Here is an 18,293-nt window from a genome sequence, read left to right on the forward strand (position 1 = left end):
ACGTTGCAACTGGTAACATGCGATCGCAGCCTTGGGCAGGTGGTTGTTAGCCTGCACAGAAATGTCTTCCAGCAGGGCAATGGCTTGCCTCATCAACTGGAAGCCAGTATCCAACCTCGCTCGTTGATCACATGTCCCTTAGGGGAGCTCCTGGCCACCTTTTCCATACTCAGGCAATACCACACACCCCTCCACTGCCCCATGTCTCTTCCAATGACCATAGCCCTTCAGGGTACTCAGCCCTTCCATGCACGAGAGAGGTCCAGCATTGGCCCTTACCCACCCACCCTTTTCCCCTCCACGGTATAACATTTCCCCTGGACGGCTCGGCTGGCCGTCCCGGGAGGGAAGGGACATGAGGAGACTCAAGCTACAATGCAGCATAAACTTTAATGAGTCTGAAGAGTGAAACAAAGCTGTGCGTGCTGGAAGGGACGCGGTCCAGGCTGCTACGAGGGCAGCTGACAGTCAGGCACCCCTTCACAGCAGTGGGACGCACGTCTTCCTCCCACACACATGGGGAGAGGGTGATGAGCAGGGCCCCTCTCAACTTGCTTCAGGATGAGCCCGTGGCACAGGACAGCAGGAGACAACAGGGACTCGTGATGCGGAGAAGAAAGCAGGCGAAGGAGAAGACAACAGTTGGCCGTCTTTCCAGACAGCACAGGCTGGCACCTTGCTTCCCTCCCTCCTTTGCGGGAGGGCACGAGGGTGCTCAACCCATCTGGAAACCCTGGCCAGCAGCTCCATCCTCAGTCCGGCACCCGGCTATGGGCTTCCTGGTCGATGCACTCACTGGACGTCCAGCCCGGCTTTAGCAGGGCAGGCACCTTCTGCCACAGTAGCGGCCACCAAGGCCAGAGAGGTTGAAGCCCCCGGAGTTGATGGGCACTCCCTCCTCACTCAGGATGCTGCCAACAGCAGCGGAGGTGGTGGATCCCACAGCGGTGTTCTGGGGGAAGGAGCTGAGGATGGGTCCGGGCAGGGTCACCACCACGGGAGAGGGCTGGATCACCACCCGGGAGTCCTGGCACTGCCTGACACAGGGCTCGTTGCAGCTGTTGGCAAGCGGGGTCGGGCCACAGGGACGGCACAGATCGTAGCAGGACATGGCTGCGGGATGGAGCTGCACCTGGGAGAGAGGGCAGGGAAAGCAGAGGCAGCATGTGAGGCGCAGCCCGACAGCCTGCTCGGCAAGAGCAAAGGCACAGTCTGGGGAGCAGGGAGGAAGGGAGATTAAAGAGCCCTGGTCCCCAAGGGTCCCCTCCCTGCAAAGAAAGCCCAAGGCCTTCTCCCACCTCCCCCCACTGGAGAACAGGAAGAACAGGGACACCAGGAGCAGATCGAGTAGCAAGGCTCTCGGCAAAAGCTGTGCTGAGGCAAAGACTCAGCTGAGGCCGGAAGACAAAGAGGAAAAGGAGAAAGACAAGAAAGAGGCAAAGGCGGTTGCAGCTCACCTTCTTCACCAAGGAGGAGAAGGCAAGAGAAGTGGGTGAGGAAGCCTGCTGTTGGACTGGCTTTTATACTGGTCATGACTGCTCCGGGCCCAGAGGCACTCTTTGCGCATGTAATGTGTTTGCCAACAAGCTCACCTTGCATGCAAAGCATCACAATTACAGAATGGGGACACTGCTTATGTTCCCTGCAACGCTGCCTTTTCATTTCCCTCTTCGTGGCATGCCCATTCAGCCACACAGGCTCCTTTCAAGTGACCGTATTAGAGGCCAAAACGTTTCCAGGGGAAATGACACGTCAGCACAGGCCGATGATCCAGGCAGTGATGAGGAGTGTCCCACCCTGCCAGGTGATGCTAGTCCCTTGCCCTCCAGGGCCTCACTTTAAAGTGTTTCCTCATGAATGGGGCAGGTCTCCTCCTAACCCTGAGGCTTCAGCCTGGACACCCACATGCAGGGGTCGGCACCATCAGTCGCTCGCTCTCGCGTGCTGTGCTCACTCACACTGTATTAGGCATCGCCTCTCTAGGCAGGGCACCCCGGCTCTTGGGTTTTCGACTCTCTCTCTGAGATCGAGCTTTGATCTCGGCAGAAGTTTGCCTGCCTCTTTTGCCATCTTCTTTCTCTCCTTCATCCCTACCTGCCTTGAGCAGCAGACTACCAGTGGTTAAGAATGAAGGCTATTGCCCTCCCAACACTCTTTGCTGGAGACCGCTGGCAAAGCTGGAGGCACCTCAGTGACCGAGGCACATGCTGGCCCATCGATACACGTCCTTCCTCCTGCCACAACTGCTACTTTGGCCATCCAGACTGCTGCCACACCAGGCATGACCAAATACGTGGCAGGATTTCCACAGGACACCCAACCCCGCTCAGCAGCAAGCAGGCTCCACGAGTCTTGGCAAGGACAGTCGGAGGAGCACGGCACAAGAGGTGCCTCCTACTCTCCAGAAGCACAACAAGAGCAGCAGGACCAAAGCATTGCCTGTGGAGGACGAGGGCATGGGAAGGAGGGACTGAGAACAGAGCTGGCGGGGTACCACTCCACAGCTTGAGGCCCGGTTGGAGGGACAAAAGGTTCACTGCTTGGGACCTCTCCAGGCACAGCCTGCACAGCAGCTGAGTGGGGTTTCTGCAGGATTTGCAGCACATCTGCTCCAGGCTCACGTCCCTTCAGGACACAGTGACACACACAGAAGGACTCCACAGCACCTAACGCTTCTGACCACAGGACTGCTCCGCTGGGGGCAAAGATGCTTTTCCTGCTCCGTTCTTGAACTTTGCGGACTCTCCAGGACGTGTCAGCAATGCTACCCATCACTTTCAAAGGAGGATGGACGATCCCTGTGTGCCCATTCCCCTCCCCTACCTATTTTACTCACCCATGATCAACGCATCCCCATTGTGCCAAAATCTAGCAGAGGGCTCACATCTCCCTTATACAGAGCTGCCCTTGCTGCCACCTGTCCCTTCAACTCCCTTGGGACTCCCTCCAGTTCCAGGGTTTGGAAGAAGTGCTTGGAGGACAGAAGGGCAAGGACACGTTGCAACTGGTAACATGCGATCGCAGCCTTGGGCAGGTGGTTGTTAGCCTGCACAGAAATGTCTTCCAGCAGGGCAATGGCTTGCCTCATCAACTGGAAGCCAGTATCCAACCTCGCTCGTTGATCACATGTCCCTTAGGGGAGCTCCTGGCCACCTTTTCCATACTCAGGCAATACCACACACCCCTCCACTGCCCCATGTCTCTTCCAATGACCATAGCCCTTCAGGGTACTCAGCCCTTCCATGCACGAGAGAGGTCCAGCATTGGCCCTTACCCACCCACCCTTTTCCCCTCCACGGTATAACATTTCCCCTGGACGGCTCGGCTGGCCGTCCCGGGAGGGAAGGGACATGAGGAGACTCAAGCTACAATGCAGCATAAACTTTAATGAGTCTGAAGAGTGAAACAAAGCTGTGCGTGCTGGAAGGGACGCGGTCCAGGCTGCTACGAGGGCAGCTGACAGTCAGGCACCCCTTCACAGCAGTGGGACGCACGTCTTCCTCCCACACACATGGGGAGAGGGTGATGAGCAGGGCCCCTCTCAACTTGCTTCAGGATGAGCCCGTGGCACAGGACAGCAGGAGACAACAGGGACTCGTGATGCGGAGAAGAAAGCAGGCGAAGGAGAAGACAACAGTTGGCCGTCTTTCCAGACAGCACAGGCTGGCACCTTGCTTCCCTCCCTCCTTTGCGGGAGGGCACGAGGGTGCTCAACCCATCTGGAAACCCTGGCCAGCAGCTCCATCCTCAGTCCGGCACCCGGCTATGGGCTTCCTGGTCGATGCACTCACTGGACGTCCAGCCCGGCTTTAGCAGGGCAGGCACCTTCTGCCACAGTAGCGGCCACCAAGGCCAGAGAGGTTGAAGCCCCCGGAGTTGATGGGCACTCCCTCCTCACTCAGGATGCTGCCAACAGCAGCGGAGGTGGTGGATCCCACAGCGGTGTTCTGGGGGAAGGAGCTGAGGATGGGTCCGGGCAGGGTCACCACCACGGGAGAGGGCTGGATCACCACCCGGGAGTCCTGGCACTGCCTGACACAGGGCTCGTTGCAGCTGTTGGCAAGCGGGGTCGGGCCACAGGGACGGCACAGATCGTAGCAGGACATGGCTGCGGGATGGAGCTGCACCTGGGAGAGAGGGCAGGGAAAGCAGAGGCAGCATGTGAGGCGCAGCCCGACAGCCTGCTCGGCAAGAGCAAAGGCACAGTCTGGGGAGCAGGGAGGAAGGGAGATTAAAGAGCCCTGGTCCCCAAGGGTCCCCTCCCTGCAAAGAAAGCCCAAGGCCTTCTCCCACCTCCCCCCACTGGAGAACAGGAAGAACAGGGACACCAGGAGCAGATCGAGTAGCAAGGCTCTCGGCAAAAGCTGTGCTGAGGCAAAGACTCAGCTGAGGCCGGAAGACAAAGAGGAAAAGGAGAAAGACAAGAAAGAGGCAAAGGCGGTTGCAGCTCACCTTCTTCACCAAGGAGGAGAAGGCAAGAGAAGTGGGTGAGGAAGCCTGCTGTTGGACTGGCTTTTATACTGGTCATGACTGCTCCGGGCCCAGAGGCACTCTTTGCGCATGTAATGTGTTTACCAACAAGCTCACCTTGCATGCAAAGCATCACAATTACAGAATGGGGACACTGCTTATGTTCCCTGCAACGCTGCCTTTTCATTTCCCTCTTCGTGGCATGCCCATTCAGCCACACAGGCTCCTTTCAAGTGACAGTATTAGAGGCCAAAACGTTTCCAGGGGAAATGACACGTCAGCACAGGCCGATGATCCAGGCAGTGATGAGGAGTGTCCCACCCTGCCAGGTGATGCTAGTCCCTTGCCCTCCAGGGCCTCACTTTAAAGTGTTTCCTCATGAATGGGGCAGGTCTCCTCCTAACCCTGAGGCTTCAGCCTGGACACCCACATGCAGGGGTCGGCACCATCAGTCGCTCGCTCTCGCGTGCTGTGCTCACTCACACTGTATTAGGCATCGCCTCTCTAGGCAGGGCACCCCGGCTCTTGGGTTTTCGACTCTCTCTCTGAGATCGAGCTTTGATCTCGGCAGAAGTTTGCCTGCCTCTTTTGCCATCTTCTTTCTCTCCTTCATCCCTACCTGCCTTGAGCAGCAGACTACCAGTGGTTAAGAATGAAGGCTATTGCCCTCCCAACACTCTTTGCTGGAGACCGCTGGCAAAGCTGGAGGCACCTCAGTGACCGAGGCACATGCTGGCCCATCGATACACGTCCTTCCTCCTGCCACAACTGCTACTTTGGCCATCCAGACTGCTGCCACACCAGGCATGACCAAATACGTGGCAGGATTTCCACAGGACACCCAACCCCGCTCAGCAGCAAGCAGGCTCCACGAGTCTTGGCAAGGACAGTCGGAGGAGCACGGCACAAGAGGTGCCTCCTACTCTCCAGAAGCACAACAAGAGCAGCAGGACCAAAGCATTGCCTGTGGAGGACGAGGGCATGGGAAGGAGGGACTGAGAACAGAGCTGGCGGGGTACCACTCCACAGCTTGAGGCCCGGTTGGAGGGACAAAAGGTTCACTGCTTGGGACCTCTCCAGGCACAGCCTGCACAGCAGCTGAGTGGGGTTTCTGCAGGATTTGCAGCACATCTGCTCCAGGCTCACGTCCCTTCAGGACACAGTGACACACACAGAAGGACTCCACAGCACCTAACGCTTCTGACCACAGGACTGCTCCGCTGGGGGCAAAGATGCTTTTCCTGCTCCGTTCTTGAACTTTGCGGACTCTCCAGGACGTGTCAGCAATGCTACCCATCACTTTCAAAGGAGGATGGACGATCCCTGTGTGCCCATTCCCCTCCCCTACCTATTTTACTCACCCATGATCAACGCATCCCCATTGTGCCAAAATCTAGCAGAGGGCTCACATCTCCCTTATACAGAGCTGCCCTTGCTGCCACCTGTCCCTTCAACTCCCTTGGGACTCCCTCCAGTTCCAGGGTTTGGAAGAAGTGCTTGGAGGACAGAAGGGCAAGGACACGTTGCAACTGGTAACATGCGATCGCAGCCTTGGGCAGGTGGTTGTTAGCCTGCACAGAAATGTCTTCCAGCAGGGCAATGGCTTGCCTCATCAACTGGAAGCCAGTATCCAACCTCGCTCGTTGATCACATGTCCCTTAGGGGAGCTCCTGGCCACCTTTTCCATACTCAGGCAATACCACACACCCCTCCACTGCCCCATGTCTCTTCCAATGACCATAGCCCTTCAGGGTACTCAGCCCTTCCATGCACGAGAGAGGTCCAGCATTGGCCCTTACCCACCCACCCTTTTCCCCTCCACGGTATAACATTTCCCCTGGACGGCTCGGCTGGCCGTCCCGGGAGGGAAGGGACATGAGGAGACTCAAGCTACAATGCAGCATAAACTTTAATGAGTCTGAAGAGTGAAACAAAGCTGTGCGTGCTGGAAGGGACGCGGTCCAGGCTGCTACGAGGGCAGCTGACAGTCAGGCACCCCTTCACAGCAGTGGGACGCACGTCTTCCTCCCACACACATGGGGAGAGGGTGATGAGCAGGGCCCCTCTCAACTTGCTTCAGGATGAGCCCGTGGCACAGGACAGCAGGAGACAACAGGGACTCGTGATGCGGAGAAGAAAGCAGGCGAAGGAGAAGACAACAGTTGGCCGTCTTTCCAGACAGCACAGGCTGGCACCTTGCTTCCCTCCCTCCTTTGCGGGAGGGCACGAGGGTGCTCAACCCATCTGGAAACCCTGGCCAGCAGCTCCATCCTCAGTCCGGCACCCGGCTATGGGCTTCCTGGTCGATGCACTCACTGGACGTCCAGCCCGGCTTTAGCAGGGCAGGCACCTTCTGCCACAGTAGCGGCCACCAAGGCCAGAGAGGTTGAAGCCCCCGGAGTTGATGGGCACTCCCTCCTCACTCAGGATGCTGCCAACAGCAGCGGAGGTGGTGGATCCCACAGCGGTGTTCTGGGGGAAGGAGCTGAGGATGGGTCCGGGCAGGGTCACCACCACGGGAGAGGGCTGGATCACCACCCGGGAGTCCTGGCACTGCCTGACACAGGGCTCGTTGCAGCTGTTGGCAAGCGGGGTCGGGCCACAGGGACGGCACAGATCGTAGCAGGACATGGCTGCGGGATGGAGCTGCACCTGGGAGAGAGGGCAGGGAAAGCAGAGGCAGCATGTGAGGCGCAGCCCGACAGCCTGCTCGGCAAGAGCAAAGGCACAGTCTGGGGAGCAGGGAGGAAGGGAGATTAAAGAGCCCTGGTCCCCAAGGGTCCCCTCCCTGCAAAGAAAGCCCAAGGCCTTCTCCCACCTCCCCCCACTGGAGAACAGGAAGAACAGGGACACCAGGAGCAGATCGAGTAGCAAGGCTCTCGGCAAAAGCTGTGCTGAGGCAAAGACTCAGCTGAGGCCGGAAGACAAAGAGGAAAAGGAGAAAGACAAGAAAGAGGCAAAGGCGGTTGCAGCTCACCTTCTTCACCAAGGAGGAGAAGGCAAGAGAAGTGGGTGAGGAAGCCTGCTGTTGGACTGGCTTTTATACTGGTCATGACTGCTCCGGGCCCAGAGGCACTCTTTGCGCATGTAATGTGTTTGCCAACAAGCTCACCTTGCATGCAAAGCATCACAATTACAGAATGGGGACACTGCTTATGTTCCCTGCAACGCTGCCTTTTCATTTCCCTCTTCGTGGCATGCCCATTCAGCCACACAGGCTCCTTTCAAGTGACAGTATTAGAGGCCAAAACGTTTCCAGGGGAAATGACACGTCAGCACAGGCCGATGATCCAGGCAGTGATGAGGAGTGTCCCACCCTGCCAGGTGATGCTAGTCCCTTGCCCTCCAGGGCCTCACTTTAAAGTGTTTCCTCATGAATGGGGCAGGTCTCCTCCTAACCCTGAGGCTTCAGCCTGGACACCCACATGCAGGGGTCGGCACCATCAGTCGCTCGCTCTCGCGTGCTGTGCTCACTCACACTGTATTAGGCATCGCCTCTCTAGGCAGGGCACCCCGGCTCTTGGGTTTTCGACTCTCTCTCTGAGATCGAGCTTTGATCTCGGCAGAAGTTTGCCTGCCTCTTTTGCCATCTTCTTTCTCTCCTTCATCCCTACCTGCCTTGAGCAGCAGACTACCAGTGGTTAAGAATGAAGGCTATTGCCCTCCCAACACTCTTTGCTGGAGACCGCTGGCAAAGCTGGAGGCACCTCAGTGACCGAGGCACATGCTGGCCCATCGATACACGTCCTTCCTCCTGCCACAACTGCTACTTTGGCCATCCAGACTGCTGCCACACCAGGCATGACCAAATACGTGGCAGGATTTCCACAGGACACCCAACCCCGCTCAGCAGCAAGCAGGCTCCACGAGTCTTGGCAAGGACAGTCGGAGGAGCACGGCACAAGAGGTGCCTCCTACTCTCCAGAAGCACAACAAGAGCAGCAGGACCAAAGCATTGCCTGTGGAGGACGAGGGCATGGGAAGGAGGGACTGAGAACAGAGCTGGCGGGGTACCACTCCACAGCTTGAGGCCCGGTTGGAGGGACAAAAGGTTCACTGCTTGGGACCTCTCCAGGCACAGCCTGCACAGCAGCTGAGTGGGGTTTCTGCAGGATTTGCAGCACATCTGCTCCAGGCTCACGTCCCTTCAGGACACAGTGACACACACAGAAGGACTCCACAGCACCTAACGCTTCTGACCACAGGACTGCTCCGCTGGGGGCAAAGATGCTTTTCCTGCTCCGTTCTTGAACTTTGCGGACTCTCCAGGACGTGTCAGCAATGCTACCCATCACTTTCAAAGGAGGATGGACGATCCCTGTGTGCCCATTCCCCTCCCCTACCTATTTTACTCACCCATGATCAACGCATCCCCATTGTGCCAAAATCTAGCAGAGGGCTCACATCTCCCTTATACAGAGCTGCCCTTGCTGCCACCTGTCCCTTCAACTCCCTTGGGACTCCCTCCAGTTCCAGGGTTTGGAAGAAGTGCTTGGAGGACAGAAGGGCAAGGACACGTTGCAACTGGTAACATGCGATCGCAGCCTTGGGCAGGTGGTTGTTAGCCTGCACAGAAATGTCTTCCAGCAGGGCAATGGCTTGCCTCATCAACTGGAAGCCAGTATCCAACCTCGCTCGTTGATCACATGTCCCTTAGGGGAGCTCCTGGCCACCTTTTCCATACTCAGGCAATACCACACACCCCTCCACTGCCCCATGTCTCTTCCAATGACCATAGCCCTTCAGGGTACTCAGCCCTTCCATGCACGAGAGAGGTCCAGCATTGGCCCTTACCCACCCACCCTTTTCCCCTCCACGGTATAACATTTCCCCTGGACGGCTCGGCTGGCCGTCCCGGGAGGGAAGGGACATGAGGAGACTCAAGCTACAATGCAGCATAAACTTTAATGAGTCTGAAGAGTGAAACAAAGCTGTGCGTGCTGGAAGGGACGCGGTCCAGGCTGCTACAAGGGCAGCTGACAGTCAGGCACCCCTTCACAGCAGTGGGACGCACGTCTTCCTCCCACACACATGGGGAGAGGGTGATGAGCAGGGCCCCTCTCAACTTGCTTCAGGATGAGCCCGTGGCACAGGACAGCAGGAGACAACAGGGACTCGTGATGCGGAGAAGAAAGCAGGCGAAGGAGAAGACAACAGTTGGCCGTCTTTCCAGACAGCACAGGCTGGCACCTTGCTTCCCTCCCTCCTTTGCGGGAGGGCACGAGGGTGCTCAACCCATCTGGAAACCCTGGCCAGCAGCTCCATCCTCAGTCCGGCACCCGGCTTTGGGCTTCCTGGTCGATGCACTCACTGGACGTCCAGCCCGGCTTTAGCAGGGCAGGCACCTTCTGCCACAGTAGCGGCCACCAAGGCCAGAGAGGCTGAAGCCCCCGGAGTTGATGGGCACTCCCTCAGCACTCAGGATGCTGCCAACAGCAGCGGAGGTGGTGGATCCCACAGCGGTGTTCTGGGGGAAGGAGCTGAGGATGGGTCCGGGCAGGGTCACCACCACGGGAGATGGCTCAATAACCACCCGGGAGTCCTGGCACTGCCTGACACAGGGCTCGTTGCAGCTGTTGGCAAGCGGGGTCGGGCCACAGGGACGGCACAGATCGTAGCAGGACATGGCTGCGGGATGGAGCTGCACCTGGGAGAGAGGGCAGGGAAAGCAGAGGCAGCATGTGAGGCGCAGCCCGACAGCCTGCTCGGCAAGAGCAAAGGCACAGTCTGGGGAGCAGGGAGGAAGGGAGATTAAAGAGCCCTGGTCCCCAAGGGTCCCCTCCCTGCAAAGAAAGCCCAAGGCCTTCTCCCACCTCCCCCCACTGGAGAACAGGAAGAACAGGGACACCAGGAGCAGATCGAGTAGCAAGGCTCTCGGCAAAAGCTGTGCTGAGGCAAAGACTCAGCTGAGGCCGGAAGACAAAGAGGAAAAGGAGAAAGACAAGAAAGAGGCAAAGGCGGTTGCAGCTCACCTTCTTCACCAAGGAGGAGAAGGCAAGAGAAGTGGGTGAGGAAGCCTGCTGTTGGACTGGCTTTTATACTGGTCATGACTGCTCCGGGCCCAGAGGCACTCTTTGCGCATGTAATGTGTTTGCCAACAAGCTCATCTTGCGTGCAAAGCATCACAATTACAGAAATGGGGACACTGCTTATGTTCCCTGCAACGCTGCCTTTTCATTTCCCTCTTCGTGGCATGCCCATTCAGCCACACAGGCTCCTTTCAAGTGACCGTATTAGAGGCCAAAACATTTCCAGGGGAAATGACACGTCAGCACAGGCCGATGGTGCAGCCTGTGATGACGACTGACCCTCCTTGCCGAGTGATGCCATCCCCTTGCCCTCCAGGGCCTCACTTTCAGCGTTCTCATAATGAAGGGGACATGTTTTCTGGCAGTCCTAAAATACAAGGCCAGACTTAAAAAGAATTTTCTGTGACAGGAGTCAACATATCCATTGCGTTACCTCATACCTAACTCCATCAAAGTTAGGTATAAACTTCCCAGTCACCTTGGATACCCTGTAAGGTTTTAGACTCAGCAATTTAGCATCAAGAGAAATTCATACGCTCTTTGCTCGTCCTTACCTTCTCTGGAGAGCCTCCAATCAACAGGAGAAGGATGTTTGAGAAGCAGAGACACTCCCCTCCAACACACGCTAAGTCTGCTCCCTGCCCCCCCCACCACCAAAGGTCAGTGTTGGGGCTTCCCAACGGTTCCTTCTTCATCCCCAAGACTGCCAAACACTTCTTCTTTGAGCCCACACGCTAACTCAATAACATACACTGCAACAAGCTTGGAAAGCTTTCCATGAGACATCAAAACTCATCACAAGTACTCATAGTCTGGGAATGTCAGCAGGAACACACTGGAAGCAAGTAGACATCAGGATATCTGTTTCCTCTTCCCAAGCTTCTCAGCACTCTCAGACATGAGTTTCCCACTGGCCCATGCTAGTCCCACAGTCCGCACCTATGGTGAGGGTCTGCCCAAAGGCTCCAGTGCCCTGCTGCACCCTGCCCTCTCTGATCACGTGCCGCAGACGCTCTCTACCCGCCCTGGTACCATGTTTTCACCCCACCGTGCTTCTGCTGTCAGCTCAGCATGGCTTATGGGTGTTGATGGAGAGTGCATTTCCTGAGGGCCCTCCTGCACAGCAGGGCACTGGGACTTTGCTAGCAGCAGCTGTCTTTCAGGGAAGACAGGGCTTTAGCTATGGGGAAAGGCACCGTGGGGGTTCCCACAGCATATGGGGCAGCACAAGAGATGACCCTCGCTCTACGTGAAGCAGGACTGGGAGGCTGGGAGGCACGGGGCAAAACGTCACCTGTGGAAGACTAGAGGATGTGGGAGGAAAGGACAGGCACCTTGTCCTCTGCTACATCACCAACTACATGACAACTTTACACACAAGCAAGGTTACTTCCCTCCCTGATGTCGGTGGTCTTGCGGTTCAGGGCAGAAAGGCAGGAAGACACAATGGCTGCATCCTGCAGGTTTCTTTCTTTCCTTCCTCCAGTGTGCAAGGGAGGGAGAAGGACTTGCTAAATGCCCTCACTTCAGTGTCGTGGGCCACACGTCATGTAAACTCCCAAGCAGTGACTGTGCCGCTCTGGCCACATTGCTGAATACTTCAGAAAGGGAGCTGGGGACACAGAGAGATGGTCTGGGGGCAGAAGTGAAGAGATACAACTCCTTGCGCATCTGTCAACACACCAGACACGTCTTGGAGCCATGGAGAGCATGACAGGGGTTTGCTGAGAGAGACAACAAGCCTGGCGTTTGGGACAGAGGGATGTGGGTGACTTTGGGAAGGCTTTGTCACATGTGAAGGACAGTCCCCTCCAGGTGACCATTTCCGTGGGACACCCACTCTCAGTCCCTCAAAAGGATACAAGTGCACCACATCGTTTCAGCCACCCCTTTACCCTGTATGGGATCTCACTTGCTTATGCAGCATAGGATTGTACCCTGGGCTGCTTTAGACAAAGTATTTCCACCAGGTTGAGGGAGTTGATCCTTCCCCTTCACTCAGCCCTCATGAGGCCACAGCGGGAGTACCGTGTCCAGTTCTGGGCTCCTCAGTGCGAGAGAGACATGGACATAGCGGAGAGAGACAAATGAAAGGCCACGCAGATGATTAAGGGACTGGAGCGTCGCACGTATGAGGAAAGACTGAGAGCTGGGATGAGCAGGCTGGGGGCGGGCTGGGGCTCACTGATGTATTCAAATACCAGAAGGGAAGGTGCAAGGAGGAAGGAGTTAGGGTCTTTTCAGTGCTGCCCCTTGAAAGGACCAGAGGCAATGGGCACAAAAGGGAACACAGAAAGCTCCATCTGAATGTCAGGAAACACTCTTTCACTGTGAGGGTCACCAAACACCGGAACAGGTTGCCCAGGGAGATTATGGAGTCTCCATCCCTGGAGATATCCAAAAGCCATCTGGAGCTAGAGCAACTGGCTCTAGGTTGACCTCCTCGAGCAGGGGACTGGACGAGATGACCTCCAGAAGTCCCTGCCAACCCCAATCATGCTGTGATTCTGTGATTTCCCATTGAACAGCTTGGCTGGCCGTCCCGGGAGGGAAGGGGCATGAGGAGACTCAAGCTACAATGCAGCATAAACTTTAATGAGTCTGAAGAGTGAAACAAAGCTGCGCGTGCTGGAAGGGACGCGGTCCAGGCTGCTACGAGGGCAGCTGACAGTCAGGCACCCCTTCACAGCAGTGGGACGCACGTCTTCCTCCCACACACATGGGGAGAGGGTGATGAGCAGGGCCCCTCTCAACTTGCTTCAGGATGAGCCCGTGGCACAGGACAGCAGGAGACAACAGGGACTCGTGATGCGGAGAAGAAAGCAGGCGAAGGAGAAGACAACAGTTGGCCGTCTTTCCAGACAGCACAGGCTGGCACCTTGCTTCCCTCCCTCCTTTGCGGGAGGGCACGAGGGTGCTCAACCCATCTGGAAACCCTGGCCAGCAGCTCCATCCTCAGTCCGGCACCCGGCTTTGGGCTTCCTGGTCGATGCACTCACTGGACGTCCAGCCCGGCTTTAGCAGGGCAGGCACCTTCTGCCACAGTAGCGGCCACCAAGGCCAGAGAGGCTGAAGCCCCCGGAGTTGATGGGCACTCCCTCAGCACTCAGGATGCTGCCAACAGCAGCGGAGGTGGTGGATCCCACAGCGGTGTTCTGGGGGAAGGAGCTGAGGATGGGTCCGGGCAGGGTCACCACCACGGGAGATGGCTCAATAACCACCCGGGAGTCCTGGCACTGCCTGACACAGGGCTCGTTGCAGCTGTTGGCAAGCGGGGTCGGGCCACAGGGACGGCACAGATCGTAGCAGGACATGGCTGCGGGATGGAGCTGCACCTGGGAGAGAGGGCAGGGAAAGCAGAGGCAGCATGTGAGGCGCAGCCCGACAGCCTGCTCGGCAAGAGCAAAGGCACAGTCTGGGGAGCAGGGAGGAAGGGAGATTAAAGAGCCCTGGTCCCCAAGGGTCCCCTCCCTGCAAAGAAAGCCCAAGGCCTTCTCCCACCTCCCCCCACTGGAGAACAGGAAGAACAGGGACACCAGGAGCAGATCGAGTAGCAAGGCTCTCGGCAAAAGCTGTGCTGAGGCAAAGACTCAGCTGAGGCCGGAAGACAAAGAGGAAAAGGAGAAAGACAAGAAAGAGGCAAAGGCGGTTGCAGCTCACCTTCTTCACCAAGGAGGAGAAGGCAAGAGAAGTGGGTGAGGAAGCCTGCTGTTGGACTGGCTTTTATACTGGTCATGACTGCTCCGGGCCCAGAGGCACTCTTTGCGCATGTAATGTGTTTGCCAACAAGCTCATCTTGCGTGCAAAGCATCACAATTACAGAAATGGGGACACTGCTTATGTTCCCTGCAACGCTGCCTTTTCATTTCCCTCTTCGTGGCATGCCCATTCAGCCACACAGGCTCCTTTCAAGTGACCGTATTAGAGGCCAAAACATTTCCAGGGGAAATGACACGTCAGCACAGGCCGATGGTGCAGCCTGTGATGACGACTGACCCTCCTTGCCGAGTGATGCCATCCCCTTGCCCTCCAGGGCCTCACTTTCAGCGTTCTCATAATGAAGGGGACATGTTTTCTGGCAGTCCTAAAATACAAGGCCAGACTTAAAAAGAATTTTCTGTGACAGGAGTCAACATATCCATTGCGTTACCTCATACCTAACTCCATCAAAGTTAGGTATAAACTTCCCAGTCACCTTGGATACCCTGTAAGGTTTTAGACTCAGCAATTTAGCATCAAGAGAAATTCATACGCTCTTTGCTCGTCCTTACCTTCTCTGGAGAGCCTCCAATCAACAGGAGAAGGATGTTTGAGAAGCAGAGACACTCCCCTCCAACACACGCTAAGTCTGCTCCCTGCCCCCCCCACCACCAAAGGTCAGTGTTGGGGCTTCCCAACGGTTCCTTCTTCATCCCCAAGACTGCCAAACACTTCTTCTTTGAGCCCACACGCTAACTCAATAACATACACTGCAACAAGCTTGGAAAGCTTTCCATGAGACATCAAAACTCATCACAAGTACTCATAGTCTGGGAATGTCAGCAGGAACACACTGGAAGCAAGTAGACATCAGGATATCTGTTTCCTCTTCCCAAGCTTCTCAGCACTCTCAGACATGAGTTTCCCACTGGCCCATGCTAGTCCCACAGTCCGCACCTATGGTGAGGGTCTGCCCAAAGGCTCCAGTGCCCTGCTGCACCCTGCCCTCTCTGATCACGTGCCGCAGACGCTCTCTACCCGCCCTGGTACCATGTTTTCACCCCACCGTGCTTCTGCTGTCAGCTCAGCATGGCTTATGGGTGTTGATGGAGAGTGCATTTCCTGAGGGCCCTCCTGCACAGCAGGGCACTGGGACTTTGCTAGCAGCAGCTGTCTTTCAGGGAAGACAGGGCTTTAGCTATGGGGAAAGGCACCGTGGGGGTTCCCACAGCATATGGGGCAGCACAAGAGATGACCCTCGCTCTACGTGAAGCAGGACTGGGAGGCTGGGAGGCACGGGGCAAAACGTCACCTGTGGAAGACTAGAGGATGTGGGAGGAAAGGACAGGCACCTTGTCCTCTGCTACATCACCAACTACATGACAACTTTACACACAAGCAAGGTTACTTCCCTCCCTGATGTCGGTGGTCTTGCGGTTCAGGGCAGAAAGGCAGGAAGACACAATGGCTGCATCCTGCAGGTTTCTTTCTTTCCTTCCTCCAGTGTGCAAGGGAGGGAGAAGGACTTGCTAAATGCCCTCACTTCAGTGTCGTGGGCCACACGTCATGTAAACTCCCAAGCAGTGACTGTGCCGCTCTGGCCACATTGCTGAATACTTCAGAAAGGGAGCTGGGGACACAGAGAGATGGTCTGGGGGCAGAAGTGAAGAGATACAACTCCTTGCGCATCTGTCAACACACCAGACACGTCTTGGAGCCATGGAGAGCATGACAGGGGTTTGCTGAGAGAGACAACAAGCCTGGCGTTTGGGACAGAGGGATGTGGGTGACTTTGGGAAGGCTTTGTCACATGTGAAGGACAGTCCCCTCCAGGTGACCATTTCCGTGGGACACCCACTCTCAGTCCCTCAAAAGGATACAAGTGCACCACATCGTTTCAGCCACCCCTTTACCCTGTATGGGATCTCACTTGCTTATGCAGCATAGGATTGTACCCTGGGCTGCTTTAGACAAAGTATTTCCACCAGGTTGAGGGAGTTGATCCTTCCCCTTCACTCAGCCCTCATGAGGCCACAGCGGGAGTACCGTGTCCAGTTCTGGGCTCCTCAGTGCGAGAGAGACATGGACATAGCGGAGAGAGACAAATGAAAGGCCACGCAGATGATTAAGGGACTGGAGCGTCGCACGTATGAGGAAAGACTGAGAGCTGGGATGAGCAGGCTGGGGGCGGGCTGGGGCTCACTGATGTATTCAAATACCAGAAGGGAAGGTGCAAGGAGGAAGGAGTTAGGGTCTTTTCAGTGCTGCCCCTTGAAAGGACCAGAGGCAATGGGCACAAAAGGGAACACAGAAAGCTCCATCTGAATGTCAGGAAACACTCTTTCACTGTGAGGGTCACCAAACACCGGAACAGGTTGCCCAGGGAGATTATGGAGTCTCCATCCCTGGAGATATCCAAAAGCCATCTGGAGCTAGAGCAACTGGCTCTAGGTTGACCTCCTCGAGCAGGGGACTGGACGAGATGACCTCCAGAAGTCCCTGCCAACCCCAATCATGCTGTGATTCTGTGATTTCCCATTGAACAGCTTGGCTGGCCGTCCCGGGAGGGAAGGGGCATGAGGAGACTCAAGCTACAATGCAGCATAAACTTTAATGAGTCTGAAGAGTGAAACAAAGCTGCGCGTGCTGGAAGGGACGCGGTCCAGGCTGCTACGAGGGCAGCTGACAGTCAGGCACCCCTTCACAGCAGTGGGACGCACGTCTTCCTCCCACACACATGGGGAGAGGGTGATGAGCAGGGCCCCTCTCAACTTGCTTCAGGATGAGCCCGTGGCACAGGACAGCAGGAGACAACAGGGACTCGTGATGCGGAGAAGAAAGCAGGCGAAGGAGAAGACAACAGTTGGCCGTCTTTCCAGACAGCACAGGCTGGCACCTTGCTTCCCTCCCTCCTTTGCGGGAGGGCACGAGGGTGCTCAACCCATCTGGAAACCCTGGCCAGCAGCTCCATCCTCAGTCCGGCACCCGGCTTTGGGCTTCCTGGTCGATGCACTCACTGGACGTCCAGCCCGGCTTTAGCAGGGCAGGCACCTTCTGCCACAGTAGCGGCCACCAAGGCCAGAGAGGCTGAAGCCCCCGGAGTTGATGGGCACTCCCTCAGCACTCAGGATGCTGCCAACAGCAGCGGAGGTGGTGGATCCCACAGCGGTGTTCTGGGGGAAGGAGCTGAGGATGGGTCCGGGCAGGGTCACCACCACGGGAGATGGCTCAATAACCACCCGGGAGTCCTGGCACTGCCTGACACAGGGCTCGTTGCAGCTGTTGGCAAGCGGGGTCGGGCCACAGGGACGGCACAGATCGTAGCAGGACATGGCTGCGGGATGGAGCTGCACCTGGGAGAGAGGGCAGGGAAAGCAGAGGCAGCATGTGAGGCGCAGCCCGACAGCCTGCTCGGCAAGAGCAAAGGCACAGTCTGGGGAGCAGGGAGGAAGGGAGATTAAAGAGCCCTGGTCCCCAAGGGTCCCCTCCCTGCAAAGAAAGCCCAAGGCCTTCTCCCACCTCCCCCCACTGGAGAACAGGAAGAACAGGGACACCAGGAGCAGATCGAGTAGCAAGGCTCTCGGCAAAAGCTGTGCTGAGGCAAAGACTCAGCTGAGGCCGGAAGACAAAGAGGAAAAGGAGAAAGACAAGAAAGAGGCAAAGGCGGTTGCAGCTCACCTTCTTCACCAAGGAGGAGAAGGCAAGAGAAGTGGGTGAGGAAGCCTGCTGTTGGACTGGCTTTTATACTGGTCATGACTGCTCCGGGCCCAGAGGCACTCTTTGCGCATGTAATGTGTTTGCCAACAAGCTCATCTTGCGTGCAAAGCATCACAATTACAGAAATGGGGACACTGCTTATGTTCCCTGCAACGCTGCCTTTTCATTTCCCTCTTCGTGGCATGCCCATTCAGCCACACAGGCTCCTTTCAAGTGACCGTATTAGAGGCCAAAACGTTTCCAGGGGAAATGACACGTCAGCACAGGCCGATGGTGCAGCCTGTGATGACGACTGACCCTCCTTGCCGAGTGATGCCATCCCCTTGCCCTCCAGGGCCTCACTTTCAGCGTTCTCATAATGAAGGGGACATGTTTTCT

The 18,293-nt window shown here is 56.6% G+C and overlaps 1 protein-coding gene and 5 pseudogenes across 1 annotated transcript; all 6 read right to left on the reverse strand.

Annotated features, from left to right (window-relative positions):
- Positions 1-371: 371 nt before the first annotated feature.
- On the reverse strand, positions 372-1,567 carry LOC142028444 (feather beta keratin-like; annotated as a pseudogene).
- A 1,799-nt stretch (positions 1,568-3,366) lies between these two features.
- Positions 3,367-4,562, reverse strand: LOC142028441 (feather beta keratin-like; annotated as a pseudogene).
- Positions 4,563-6,361: 1,799 nt separating this feature from the next.
- LOC142028442 (feather beta keratin-like) lies at positions 6,362-7,557 on the reverse strand (annotated as a pseudogene).
- Positions 7,558-9,384: 1,827 nt separating this feature from the next.
- On the reverse strand, positions 9,385-10,104 carry LOC142028447 (feather beta keratin). The gene has a single exon (XM_075022295.1). It carries the CDS (start codon positions 10,094-10,096, stop codon positions 9,800-9,802), a length of 297 nt encoding a protein of 98 aa, XP_074878396.1. The 5' UTR covers positions 10,097-10,104; the 3' UTR covers positions 9,385-9,799.
- Positions 10,105-12,653: 2,549 nt separating this feature from the next.
- On the reverse strand, positions 12,654-14,269 carry LOC142028445 (feather beta keratin-like; annotated as a pseudogene).
- Positions 14,270-16,370: 2,101 nt separating this feature from the next.
- Positions 16,371-17,986, reverse strand: LOC142028446 (feather beta keratin-like; annotated as a pseudogene).
- Between the last annotated feature and the right edge of the window lie 307 nt (positions 17,987-18,293).

This window comes from Buteo buteo, unplaced genomic scaffold (genome assembly GCF_964188355.1).
Source record: "Buteo buteo unplaced genomic scaffold, bButBut1.hap1.1 HAP1_SCAFFOLD_404, whole genome shotgun sequence".
Taxonomy (NCBI): Eukaryota; Metazoa; Chordata; class Aves; order Accipitriformes; family Accipitridae; genus Buteo; species Buteo buteo.